At 47.6% G+C, this 14,311-nt stretch overlaps 1 protein-coding gene across 1 annotated transcript in view; it reads right to left on the bottom strand.

Moving 5' to 3' along the window:
- LOC126548076 (thyrotropin-releasing hormone receptor-like) overlaps positions 1-12,161 on the bottom strand; it is a 469,222-nt gene extending 457,061 nt beyond the window's left edge. The window contains exon 1 of the mRNA XM_050196169.3: positions 11,089-12,161. Coding sequence (XP_050052126.1) covers positions 11,089-11,949 — 861 coding nt within the window. The 5' untranslated portion in view covers positions 11,950-12,161. The remainder of the gene's footprint in view (positions 1-11,088) is intronic.
- Between the last annotated feature and the right edge of the window lie 2,150 nt (positions 12,162-14,311).

Genomic DNA, 14,311 nt, shown 5'->3' with positions numbered 1-14,311 from the left:
CTCGTCACGTCGGACTTTCAGAGAAGCTCCTTTCGCGATATACAGGGCCCTACCGCGTGCTGCGCCAGGTGACGCCTGTGACTTACGAAATTGCTCCTGTGGCCTCAACCTCGTCCTCTCCTGTGGCATCTAGTGATGTCGTACACGTCAGTAGGCTCAAGGCCTACTACACTGCTTCCGAGTCCGATCTTTAGTCGCTCCGGGACGGCGCTTTTGCAGCCGGGGGTAGTGCTACGGCACAATATGCGCGATCACGAAAGGCCAGCAGTGTGAAGACGACGACGACGATTAGAAGCTAGCGCGGGCTGTTGCCTCTTGGCCAAGCGCAGCGTATTTTCCTTGTAAATATATTTGTACATAGCTTTTCGTCTGCGTCTTCCTACGTAACAATATCATTCGTCCCCTCTGCCCCGTGTAGGGTAGCAAACCAGACATCCGTCTGGTTAACCTGCCTGCCTTTCCCTGTTTCTCTCTCTCTCTGTAAAGGCGTCAATTGTTTTCGATCACAACTACTTCATTTTCTTATGAAAGTTGCAACGTGCATATAAGCTATGCCACTTGTGCTTGCACTTGGCCTTAAATCTAGATTCTATTTGGTAAGAAACACCCGTAGTGTATAATTATTTTCTTTGACTACGGGTGCTACTGCTCCATATCCGTTTTTGAAATATCATGTCACTTATGTAACCGATGGTACATATATGATCACAATTATTTTGGTCTCCACTGCTCCGGAAGTCGGCTACATTTATTCTCAACATTTATTTTCATCAGAGGTGCTCTGGAAACAGTTAAACAACAAGAAATGTAGCCGAAGTGCGAGAAATCATTGGCGTAGGACACATTTAAGATGAAAATTAACCTTATGTTGGTTTAAATGCGAAACCACGAACAGGTTCGAATTCGAAAAGGTGAAGTTTACGCACATCTAACCGATACAGTTAGACAAGCGATTGGGATGCTTGTTTCGTTATACATGTTACCAAGGGCCAAAATCTAGCTTTTAAAGAAGAGCGTTTGTGGCGTTTTTGTCTCTTTGTGTCCCGTCTGAATTTGCACTAGTAACATGAATCACGAATTACGCTACCAACGCACTTCTCTTCATTCCCAGGCAAGACAAGCGGTTCTGGTAACGTTAGAATTAGCTGCGTTAGAATACTGGTGGCGCACGCAGATGCTAGCGCCAGAATTCGTTCTAGTATTCACTGTATGAAATTATATGGCTTTTTCTGTGCAAATCTTAACTGTAGAATAGAGATAAATATAGGCTGCCAAGCATTTTCAGCTTGAGCCTCTCCCGACAAAAGCACTATAAAAACAGCAAAACAGAATTGATATTGACATGGCTATAAAACTACGATGTATTTACAAGAGATACGAAACCAGCAGCTGAGAATCCCGAGAAGCTGTTGCCACTTCGTCGCCTTCACCGTCGTCGAAATTGTCCCCTTTTCCCACCATAACATGACCCCTGGAGGAAAAAGCACCGTCCCGGTGCTTCAGAAGGGGCCATCGGTAAGGGCATAGTACGGCTTAAGCCAAGAGTCGTGTACTGCGTCAGGTGATATGGAACCGGGTAGCATGACGGAGGTCACAGGGATTATCTCGTAAGTGACATTGGTCACTTTACGTAGAACGCGTTAAGGTCCTTTGTAGCACGGAAAGAGTTTCTCGGAGAGCCCCACTCGGCGGCAAGGGGACCAAAGTAGTACGAGAGAGCTTGGTGAAAAGTATGTGTCACAAGGGCGGCGATTGGGGGTAAGCGTGCCGTTGAGTTTCCTATGATGCCAACAAACGAGTACGGGCAAGCTGGCACGTATGGTCAGCGTGGGCGATGGCATGGCGGGCATACTCGGTCCTCGAATCCCGTACCAAGGGGAGTGAAGCGTCCAATGGTAATACAAGGTCACGACCTAAGATCAAGTAAAAGGGAGAATACCCAGCAGTATCGTGGCATGATGAATTATAGGTGAACGTGGTATTTCGGTAGCATGTCAGTAATGGTCCGATTAAGTCGCTTAGTATAAGGCCGTTGGTTTGGGGATGATAGGAGGTAGCCAGTTTGTGCTTGGTAGAACATCAGCGTAGGATATCGATTACTTTCGAGAGGAAAGTACGGCCGCGGTCGGTAAGAAGCTGTCACGGGGCGTCATGTATTAAAATGATATCCCGGAGTAGGAAATCTGCGACGTCGGTTGCGCAGCTCGTGGGAAGTGCCCGCGTGATGGCATAGTGCATCGCCTAATCAGTAGCGACAGCGATCCACCTGTTGACTCGGGGAAAGGGCCAAGGAGATGCAAACCCACGCGAAAGAATGGCTCAGGGGGAAGGTCGTTCGGCGGTAAGTACCCGGAAGGAAGTATTGCTGGCTTTTTCTGATGTTGACAGGGCCCGCAAGCAGCTACATAACGCCGTACGGAGCCTGCGAGGCCGGGCCAGTAGAAGCGGCGGCGCACGCGGTCGTATGTGCGAGCAACCCTAAGGTGTCCGGCAGTAGGGGCGTCATGAAGCTCCCGAAGCACGGTTTAGCGGAGGTGTTGAGGAATGACAAAGAGAAGAGAAGTACCGTCAGCATAAAAATTGCGTCGGTACAATATCCCGTTGTTGAGGACGAACCATCGCAACGATGGATCAATAGGAGCAGATTCCATTCAATCAATGAGGGTCCTCAAAGTGGCGTCATGGCGTTGCTCGTTGGCCATGTCCAAAAGCCGGGAAATTGAAAGAACACTTGCGGAACCGTCCGTGTCGGCGTTGACGAGCGTGGGTACAGGGTATTGGGACAAGCAGTCGGCGTTCTTGTGAAGGCGACCAGACCTATACACCACAGAATAGGAATACTCTTGTAGCCGCAAAGCCCATCGTCCAAGCCTCCCTGTAGGATATTTTAAGGACGAAAGCCAACAGAGGGCGTGGTGGTCCGTTACAATAGAAAAGCGCCTGCCGTTAACACACGGGCGGAATTTCGTTACTGCTCACACAAGCACCAAACATTCACGCTCGCTAATAGAGTAATTCAGCTCCGCAGGTGACAAAACACGGCTAGCGTAGGCGATGACACGTTCATGGCCGTGTTGAACTTGGGCCAAGACGGCACCAATTCCGTGGCCACTGGCATCGATGCGCACCTCTCTAGGGGCTGAAGGAGTGAAGTGTCCTAGAATCGGTGTGGTGGTGAGCATTATAAGGCGAGAAAAGGCGGCGGCCAGAGAGGCTGCCCTTGAAAACAGCCCACTTTTCTTAAGATCCGTTAGAGGGTGTGCTATGATGGCAAAATCTTTAGCAAAGCGGCGGAAGTAAGAGAAAATGTCCAAACTTCGGACACATATTGCGGACTGTGGAACAGGAAACTCTATCACGACGCGAATTTTCTCCGGGTCCGGTCGGATGGCAGTCGCATCGACGACATACCCAAGGACAGTAATCTCACATTGGCCGAAGTTACATTTCTTGGAGTTGAGCTGTAGAACGGCCTTGCAAAAAACAGCAAGTACAGCTGAAAGGCACTCAATGTGTGTGCTGAATGTAGGTGAGAACACAATAACATCATCTAGGTAGCAGAGACAAGTCGACCACTTAAATCCTTGGAGTAATGAGTCCATCATACGCTCAAAGGTAGTCGGAGCGTTGCATAGCCCAAAAGGCATAACTTTGAAGTGGTAAAGACCATCAGGCGTTATAAAGATGACATTTTCACGATTGAGATCATCTACAGAGATTTGCCTATATCCGGACCGTAGGTTGATGGAAGAAAAATACTGTGCCCCGTATAGGCAATCGAGGGCGTCATCGATACGAGGTAGTGGGTAGACGTCCTTCGTGATGCGGTTGAGGTGGCGGTAATCGACGCAGAATCTCCATGCGCCGTGCTTCTTTTTGACTAGCACTACAGGTGACGCCCAGGGACTTGACGATGGCTCAATGATGTCTTTCGCTAGCATCTTTTCTACTTCCGTTTTGACGACGTGGCGCTCCGATGCTGAAACTCGGGAGGGTCGCCGATGGATGGGTGGATTATCACCTGTATGTATATGATGTTTGACAAGTGACATGTGGCCTAAGGGTCGGTTGTTCAGGTCGAATATGTACTTGTACGAAATCAATAGACTGCAGAGCTGTTCAGCATCCGCAGGTGTGAGATTCGGGGCGATCATTTTTCGAATGTCATTGTCAGTACAATTTACAGTGCGGAAAGGCTCACAGGAAGCACCGACGGCAAAAATCTCAACGCAGCTACCATCTAAAGCAGTGATCGTAGCCAGGGTGATATCTTTAGGCGGAACTTGCTTAGTGAGCCCGAAATTCACACAGGGAGATACGTGCGATTGCCAGGGACCCTCAGTATTGTATGCGAGACAGGAACGTTATGGGTGAGAACGATGACAGTTAGAGGTATGGAGATATAATCGTCATCGGGAACTGGCGTAGAAGGCGACATTTCGATGGATGCTAAGACCTGTGGTGGAAAGTGAACAAAATCAGTCGGTCTTAGGCGAATTTCGAATAGTGCCGGAGGAACGTCCAGTAGAGGCAGATCAAGACGCACGGTACTTGAGGAACGATCGATGAACGCTGAATGGGCAGAGAGGAAGTCTAGGCCTAGTATGAGGCCATGGGGGCATTGGTCAAGCACAGTGAAAAGGACGACAGTATGGCGGCAGGAAATGCTCATGCGTGCAGTACGCATTGGGACCACGGCCACCGTGCTGCCGACGGCGATTCGTACGAACCGAGTAATTGCAGGCGTAACAATTTTCCTTAAGTGATGGCTAAGGCGGCTGGTCATACTCGATATGTGTGATCCGGTATCTGTGAGTGCTGTGACGGGTGGTTATCAACTTGGACGTCAAGAAGGTTATGTTTCGTATACAGCGTCCAAGGAGGATTTTGCGCCGTATCCGACATTGAAGCACTACCTCGAGGTGACGCATTGCCTAGTTTTCCTGCTGGGACGGTACTGGGTAGGTCGGCGACGGTGAGCGGTGAAGCTGGGGCGCACGTGACTGGCGACGTTAAGGACTCCGATCATGCATCACTGATTTGCGATGCTTTCTGTACGCTAATAGGTTTCGCATCATAATCATCTGCGGACTCAACATATCGAACTCAGCCAGGTTCTCCGGATATGAATCATTTATGTCATCAACTACTGATGAAACCAGCACGGTTGTGGTGTTTATTCGCCGAGACCACACTTACATTCTACAGCCTGTGCCGCCTCATGACGATAACCAAAACATATGCCTAACATTATAGAAGAATAGACTTACCGTCACTGTTGTGGTTGCCTATCCCTGTCAAGCCGACTTGATTACGAAAGATTACGAGACATGCTATCATAATCTTATCATCCATGAATTATAATCGAGGATTTCAACTCTCATCGTAAACTTTGGGAAAGTACGAAAATCAACGGGAAAGGAGAGACTTGGTATCATTCGCCTCCGACATCGAACTCTGGATTTTAAATGACGGCAGTCCTACATTTCCCCGCGGCTACACATACACCAGCTCTCTTGACTTGGCCATTGTCTCACAAAGTTTAGTCAAGCGTACTGAACGATTTACGGACATTAAAACGCTCGGAAGTGACCATATTCCCATGTATGTCAAGATCAGAGGACTGTCCTTTTCCAAGTCACGTGATACAATCTAAATTGTGTACTGGCCCAAATTGAAGTCTGTCATGGAAGACCTTAACAAATGAATACTGGTAAGCGCAATTCTAAGACGGGACAGAAGACAGATACACAAGTACAGGAGAAGCGCTAACTCGCAACAAAATTTTATTCTGAAGACTTCTACTTAAGTAAGCAGCAAACCAGGATCGCGCAAGCGCACTACCCATCAAGCCCACCAATGCATCATATCAAGAAGCGTATAGATTACAGCATCCTTTCTAAAAACTGCTTTTCTTTGCTATGCAAAACAACAGACGTATCGCTAATACGGGCACTTTCTTTTCTTTCTAATATGGTATGTCTCCATGATTTCTCTAACCAAAGTATTGCCACTCCTGCATAGAATACGGATACCGGAAAGTATTGGCTCCCAGGGACAGGACTTACAATGCATAGGCAAATGAAAAGAATCTTTGTTAGCTACAGAGCGCTCATGTTCTCGCGCCCGATCGTTGACGCATCGACCGGTTTGTGCGATATATACAAATTCTTGCGCGATCCTGGTCTGCTGGGTACTTAAGTTGGCGAAGTCTTCAGAATAAAATTTAGTTGCGAGTTAGCGCTTGTCTCCTGTGCTTGTCCTAGCGCTTGTCTTAGCGGTTGTGCTAGAATTGCGCTTACTAGTATTCAGTTGTTAAGCATGAACCAACTAGCCCAGCAAGACATTTTGTTAATGGGAGACATATCTCGAGGAAATTTACTGGATAATTTGGAAGACACAATCAAGAGCACAGTGCAAGATAAGATGCGTACTCTGATGTACTCTTAGAAGTTCACGGAATTCGATATAGATATAGAAGCGTCTTCGAGGAATCCGGTGACGTGCTGAACGTAGATATCGACGCACAGACTCAATGGATAATCTAAAGACTGCTAGATGGATGGATGGACCGATGGATACAACTTTATTGAACGTCCGGCAAGGTTTAACGCGATCCGGGTTTAAGTCTCTCAAGCGGGAACGTCAAGGCCCTGCCTCAACGCCGCCTCACGGGCTGCTGGACTGCCCACGTCTGCATGTCGAGGTCTGAGCTGCGCAGGTCGGCGGCCCACCTCGACGACAGGGCCACCGGAGAAACTGCCATCCTTCCTATAGCTACACTGCACTCAAACAGCATGCGTTTTAGTGTTGCCGGTCCTTCCTGGCACAATTTGCACGTGCCGTCCTGACTGCTAGACACACACAAAATAAGATTCAGCGCCGGTTAGATAGACTGGAGTCACAACGATGGACTGCTTTCTGTGAATCACTAGACACTCGTAAGACCTTATCGCACTTATGGAGGGCGGTACGAGGACTCAGGACAATACCCACCTCCCGTATCACGTGACCCCCGCATGGATCTACCATTTTCCATCCATGAACTCAAGGCGGCGCTAACTTTGTGCAGCCGTACGTCTTCACCAGGACCTGACGGAATTTCTTACACAGCTCCGTCGTCTGGGTGAGTGGGCGAGGAGTATTCTGTTTGAAATGTATAATGAATCCTGGCTAACTGACACACTTCCTCCAAGCTGGAAGACTAGTCACGTAGTTCCGCTACCGAAGCCTGGCAAGTCTCCGTTGGAGCTTTCATTGTATTGGCCGATTTCATTGGCGAGCTGTCTGGGCAAAGTCATCGAGAGGCTGAGCCTCGGACGCCTGGAGTGGTACTTGCAATACCACAACGTCTACCCAGATGCCACAGCAGGCCTCCGACGTGGCCGCTCATCGAGTGATAACGTCGTCGACCTGGTTACCTACGTTCAGCACCAAAGAGGATGTAAGCGTCTCTGCGCTTCTTTGTTCCTCGGCGTCAAAGGGGCGTACGACAACGCTACACATGAAGCCCTCCTCGCTGCTCTCGAAGAGGCGGGGCTCAGTGGTCAAATGTTTAGATGAATACACAGTTATCTATCTATGCGATCTTTCTTTGTGAGCACCGAGGACAGCCAGGCTTCTTTACATTACACCTATGTGGAGACCCCCAAGGCGGCGTACTGAGCCCTGCGTTGTTTGACCTTATGCTCACCGGTCTCCTTGAGCCCCTTCCAAGCACAGTTAAATTATCAATGTACGCGGATGGGTTATGAATTTGGGAGTCTAGAGTGACAGATCTACAGCCGTGCGCAAGGCTCCAACAAGTTGCCACTCAGGCTACATTTTACCTCATCAACCAAGGTCTGGAGATTTCATCTGAGAAATGTGTACTTCTGGCGATTACGCGTAAGCGTATGACGCACTACAGTGTGTTAATCAATGGGCAGTGGATACCGTATGTTTGGTCATACAACTTCTTGGGTGTCATAATTGACAGGGACATCTCATGGAGCCCCATGTATTGTACATAAAGAAAGGGTTGACAAGCATCTGCCACCTTTTTAAGTCCTGCGCTAGAAAAACCCCGGCTATATCCACAAGCGCTATGCTGGAACTATATAGGGGACCTTTTTTCCTATTCTTGCCAACTTGTCAGCATTAAATAACGCAAGTAAAACCAGCCTTCGTACTATACAAAATGTTCAGGCCAAGGCGCTCCGGATTTGTCTGTTTTCCTCGAACTGCGTCAACGGCGGAAACTATTGCAAACTATATAAGCAAAGTGCCTCGAGCAGCCAGTCACGCGGCAATTTTTGCTGTATTCGCAGCTTCTTTCATGCTGGAAAAAACACCTTTATGTAGCATGTCTTGAGCAGCAGAAAGCTGTATCGGGAGTTATTTATGTTGCTCTACAATTTCACCATTGACACTCTTCATAATGTAACAAAATTATAAAGTTTGAGAAGTTGATGAACTAATTCAGACTAATTATGCAATGGGTCGGAATGAAAACATGACGATCTGAGTATCTCCAAGCGACTGCAAACAACATTAAATTGGTTCAGTCCAGCTACGTTGCATTTGCACATATTTAATGTTTGGCTCAAGTTACATGGTCAGATAAAATAGCGTCAAAAGAACTCATTCAATTTGTTACGTAATTCTGGCAAATTAAGTGGACATCCCTACTGAGTATGCCACGTTAAGCTATAAAGTAACGAGAAAGATCATTTCAGAACTGCGCCAGGGCTATATTTAAAAAAGAAAAAAAATTTCCCTAGAAGTTTTCGCAAGAGCAGATACTAGCCAATCGTGATGTTTGACATACACTATTCGCGAAGCTGACAGGGCAATGGCAAGCAGCGCTTGCGAGCGAAGAGCTTTGCGAATTCGGCCTCGAAGCTACTGGACATGCGTCCTTTTTTTTCGTTTTCCCCGTTGCACAAGCAAGCTGCTGTGCTCTCAGCAGTCTTCTTTCGTGACATTATTGTACGTAAAACGTTTTCCTGACGAACGGACAAAAAGCGTAGAACGACATTGCCCAATCATCACGTCAGAATGAAGCCCTCGGGCAGGATGGCCGATATGATTGTTCACGATAGCGTGCCCCGCAGCCATAGCTTATACAGGCGTGCCACGAAAGAGATCCGTTCGTCTGTAGCACACAACTTGGCCCGAGAGTCCGCACCAAGTAGGGCCGGGGGAACATAAGCTTCATGACGGACTTTATCCTACCTTCGCATTTTGCCAGGAGTGCGCGCTTATGCAGTACTTATATATGCCACTGCATCATATTGCATTTTCCATACAATGCCGCGTATAGTCGTGCGTGCCTGGGCTGCGGGAGTTCATCGCTCTGCAGTCGTTCTGCCGTTTACGGCCGCTGTTACAGTTCTCGCCCTCGCCCCAAGAAATCACGTCGGTCACTGCGCAATGCAGCACCACCGACAAGCATGACGAAACTGGTTGAAGCGGACACCGCACATAATGTCACGAGCGTATATGTGCCACTTCTGCGCGTGGAGGTGGTGAGCAGTATGCAAAGCAGTGCTCTCGGGAGTTTAAATATAGCTCTTACTTGGTTTATTGGTGGGTGGCGCTTGTAATAAGAAATTAAAATTTGTGATGTACTGCCCCCGTATGCATCAAAATTGAAGAATGAACGGTCGATTCCGATGTCTGTTCGTTACCTATATATTTGTGACAGTCAGCCATTGTTTATATAGCAGTATGTGACCACAAGCACTTAGACGAACTGTGCGAAACAGTAACAACCCACAAATCAGGCATGGAGGACAAAAACTTATAACGTTGTTTCAACAGAAGCGAAATTGCAAAAGACATAGCTTGATTTTCTTGGTTATTGAGTATATTTAGTGGCCTAATCAAACGCATCATGTGCTTGAAGATACATGAAAGTATTGTCTAAAGTGGTACTCGACCACACTCTGCTGCTTTCGCTAGACTCAACGCACTGATTCGTAAGTTGTATTACGAAAACATTTTTTACGAAATCAAAAACGAAAAGCCCACGGACGTCTCGAACATTATGGACCGAATGCAAAATTGGGTGATTCAAACTTACTTAAATCGAGCGGAGACACGTTTTGTCTACACGCACGCGCAATTAGGCTGTATTTAGCACTATTCCATGTTACTTGAACCTGATTAACTTCAGATTTATTATTGAAAAGGAAAAAAAAACAGGCTTGTGGAAAAACATCAACGCGGGTAAAAGGTAACCTTACAAGCGTGCTATATGGCTTTTTTTTTTAAAATCATGGCTGACTTTGCGGCCAGTGTACGGAAATTGCCGGCTCAGTTTGCAAAGGTAAGCAATGATGGATGTCAAACCAAAGACCAGATGCCGACTTTGTCGCCATGTCGTCTTTGGCTTCACAAAGTAAGTCAAGCCATATTCGCTTAAAAATTTTCACCGAACGATACACGTTACTTAAGCTTATACGAAACATAATTATGCTTTTGAAGCACACTGACAAATTTTCAGCTTAAAACGTAAGTTTTGCATTACAACCACGTAATATTTCTTCTCGAAGGGGTGCAATCTTTTTATCTGCATTTGGTATCATTTCCACTCACCGACAGCAATAAACTATGTTGCTGATCAGTAAAAAACTTATTCAATTCTGTAAGGCTCGCTACCAAGGAGGAATAATAGAAAAATGAAGTTTTTGCCAGTCTTGTATCAGCAAAATTCATGTTTGAATGATAGTCGGCTACGATCGACAGTGCGTCATCGATTACGCTTCATGTGCAGTAGTTCTTAGAACCGCATTTCTGAAGCAGTGTAAGGCTATTAAAATGGGACAGTTTTCTTTCATCTTGGTTTCCATTATTGTAAAGGAAAAGAAGACTATGAAGCCTACAAGGTTACGCGCACAACGCTACCTGAAAAGCATCTGAAGTGAGTGCATCGCTCAGAAAAAAATTGAGCACGCAATCTCCATCGAGTCATGTTTCATGACCATTTCATTTATTAATGCTGAAATGCAGTGAGTCGTCTCTGAGAATTACTGAAATTTGGGTTGTTTGAACACTATGCAATCGGTGAATAAAAATGTGAGAAAAGTGATGGGCGATGCTCACCTGGACCCTAGAGCTACTGTTACTCGAGCTCTTCTTGGAGTCCGTGGTGCCGTTCGCCTTGGAATTGAAGTTGGACTGGAAAAGGACGCGGGCCATGAGTCCGTAGAGGACGCACGAGAGAAGCAGCGGCACGACGTAGAACAGTATGATGTCAGCGAAGAAGTAGCTGCGATAGTGGTGTCTGGACAGCGCGAACGTGCAAGTCTCTATGTTGTCGTGTCCCTTGTAATATACGGCTGTGGTTGTGGTCAAGGCCAGCCAAGGGGAGCAGTAGGAGCAGGCAAACAGCCACACGCCCAGTATTATCTTTTTGGCCCGTTTGACCGTGCACATGGTTTGTGCCTTCATGGGTAAGCAGATGGCGATGTAACGTTCCACGGTGAAGGCCGTAATGGACAGAGAGGACGCATTGATGCCCAGGTACTGGAGAAAGATGAAGAGCGCGCACCCGGCGCGCCCCCAGATCCACTCGTCGCCTAGCACGTAGTAGGAGATGATCTCGTTCGGCACCGATGCGACCAGGACCATGAAGTCGGCCACGGACAGGCTGACCAAATAGCAGTTCGTGGGCGTGTGCATGCTCCGCGTGCGCATCACCACGATGACCACCATAATGTTGCCCAAGACGCCCACGCTGAATATGATGCCTTGGAAGATGGTGCCGATGATGCGGTAGTTGACTGAGTAATACGTCGGGTCCTGGTAAGTGTGGTTCGGCCCCGGTGGTGGTGCCACAGCCGTCGTGGTGTTGTTCCAAACGCCGTCCCACGACGGTGCGTTGGTCGCCAGTTCGCTCATTACCAGCGTCGGTAGCAAGGTAGCTGGCAGAATGAGCGCAACGTAGAGGATCGCAACGGCCATGCCGCGTCTCTTCTCGGAAAAGTTTTCCTAAACTCCGTCAAACTTCAATTAGTTAACAATAATTCAGTACGTGGGGCAACAACGCTAAGACGTGACATGCACCTTTTCACGGAGCAGCAGCTGTCTGGAAAAATCAGAGGGTGGCCGCTGTCGCACTCCGGAACTTGGAAACGAAGTTAGAGGCGAACTTCGAAGTTGCACCGCCGCGTCCAACGCTCCGGGGCTGAATGAGCGCTGCCGATGGGGAGGACCCGGGCCCTTTCCCCTCCAAGGCCGCCAGAGAGCGTCGCGGCCTGTTGCTATGCCAACGGGGGAGCGGAGAGGTGGCGCCATCTCTGCTACGCGCCGCCCACGGCTGTCAGCTTCTATTCCCGCTCCCAAAACTTGTGGCGTCTGCGATCGTTTGACGCCCCTTGCGCACCGAAGGAGCGCGCGTAGTTCGCGTGCTCAAGTTACTCCGCCCGAAAGAGTTGGGACGGCGAAAGTTTGCTCGCTTTCTTTTCTCCCCGGCACATGTCTTCGCGCGTCCTCTATTAAAGTGACATTCTGCCAGAATGCGCACATTTCACGCAAGAAGACAACCAATTGGACGAAACTACGCAATAGCGGCTCTTTTTTTGCCGAGTGCGACATCGTGCTACTTGGTAATTTGTTCTTTGAGCAAACAAAACACTAAAAATATTACAGGCGCATTTTTCTCTTCCCATTGTTTTTCGTCAGCGTGTTCCTTTACGTCAGATTCTAGTGACAAACTTGAACTGTTCATGATGGTATTGATAATCAGTAAAAATAGTTCGAAAAGGGGCGAGGACAAGATAGAAGACTGGACGAGCGCTCCCTCGCAACTGAAGTTTATTATGTATATCGCTTTATGTATGCGTGCATGTCATAATAACACCTAAAAGGGCGTCTTCTATTTTGTCTCTGCGCTCTTTTGCGCTCTGTGCATTCATTATGAACGGAAACCCCTCGACCAACCAATGGTACTGAATAATGTATAACTCAATTTATGACAAATATGAGATCGATCAAATATGACAAATTTATGACAAATATGATATGAGATCTACAGAGATCGCTTTCAGCGGTGATGCGAGTCATCCTGTAAAGAAAGCAAAATATTTATTCACCCCATTCAACTCCGTAAGAACGTTTCCGGCCTTAAGAATGTAAAATTTTTTAGAGTGAACCAGTACTAAACTATGAGGCACAAACTTGGAGGCTAACAAGTATTTGTGAATGGAAGTCATTGAACGTAACTGGGATATATGTAACTTTAAAAAAGTACAACGATGAAAGCATATATCAGAAATAAAATTCTAGCAGAGGATATTCTATTTGAGTTTATGGAAGAGATGTGGAGCGAAGTCATGCAGTGTGTTGAACAACTAATTGGGGGTCCATTAGAGCAACAGAATTGATCCCAAGGGGAAGGAACCGCTATCAAGGGCCGGCAGAAAATCACGTGGAGGGATGAGATAAAGACATCTGCGGATAGAGACTTTGGTTATAGTATGTGCATCGTGATAATGAAGACCTCTGGAAGTCACGTTCTACCTGCAGTCGATTAATTACGCTGTTGCTGATGATTATTCTGCGATGAAACATAATCGTTTTCTGCAGTTTTGTTTTTTTTTTTTTTAGTACTCGAGTTACCCCCTCCCTGTACTACGCTGAACAAACGGAAACCGGAACTCCTTTTCCGGCGCATCTGCTTCCTGTACTCGGTACACTTTTCAAAGACGCACAACACGGCTAGAGAATATTGTTACGCGGCTTCTGCGCATCAACGCGATAGGGGTGACATGAGCGCTAAGAAGACCAGGTGGTGAAAAATCGCTGCATGAGCTGGCAGTCGGCTTGGCTGCCTTTACCCCACTAAACACACACACACATTTGCTTTTGCTTGACGCACGCGTAATCGCCGCACCAGTTTGAAGGAGGTTAATACTGCCTATTGTTAATGCTATGACTGAACAGCATTATTACGTTACCGAATTCCACGCCATTCGGCCGCTCAGCTGTCAGCAGCCAAATTTGATATATGGCCATTGACGTGTGATTTATTTTTTGTCTACAAGATCCCGTATGTGCGACCGGCAGGAATTCTTGTTATTCAGCTCGAGGAAATTGCGGAAGCGCAACGGACCGCCCAGCTGGAGCGGCTCTCTATGACCGAAGCCGGCAGGCGCATACTTCAATACTTGGGCTTCACGCCCGGAGCGAAAACGGCGAGTAGCGACGTTTCTGTCCCGGACGGAACCCGGCGCCGGATTCGGGTGGACCTCATCCCGAGAAACATGAACCCGGAGTATAACAAGGAGAGAAGAGCGGCGAGGGCCAAGGCCCTCATCGACTTTCA

The sequence above is a fragment of the Dermacentor andersoni genome, chromosome 1 (assembly GCF_023375885.2).
Source record: "Dermacentor andersoni chromosome 1, qqDerAnde1_hic_scaffold, whole genome shotgun sequence".
Lineage (NCBI taxonomy): Eukaryota > Metazoa > Arthropoda > Arachnida > Ixodida > Ixodidae > Dermacentor > Dermacentor andersoni.
The sequence above is the reverse complement of the archived record's forward strand: the minus strand, read 5'-3'. Positions and strand labels throughout refer to the sequence as shown.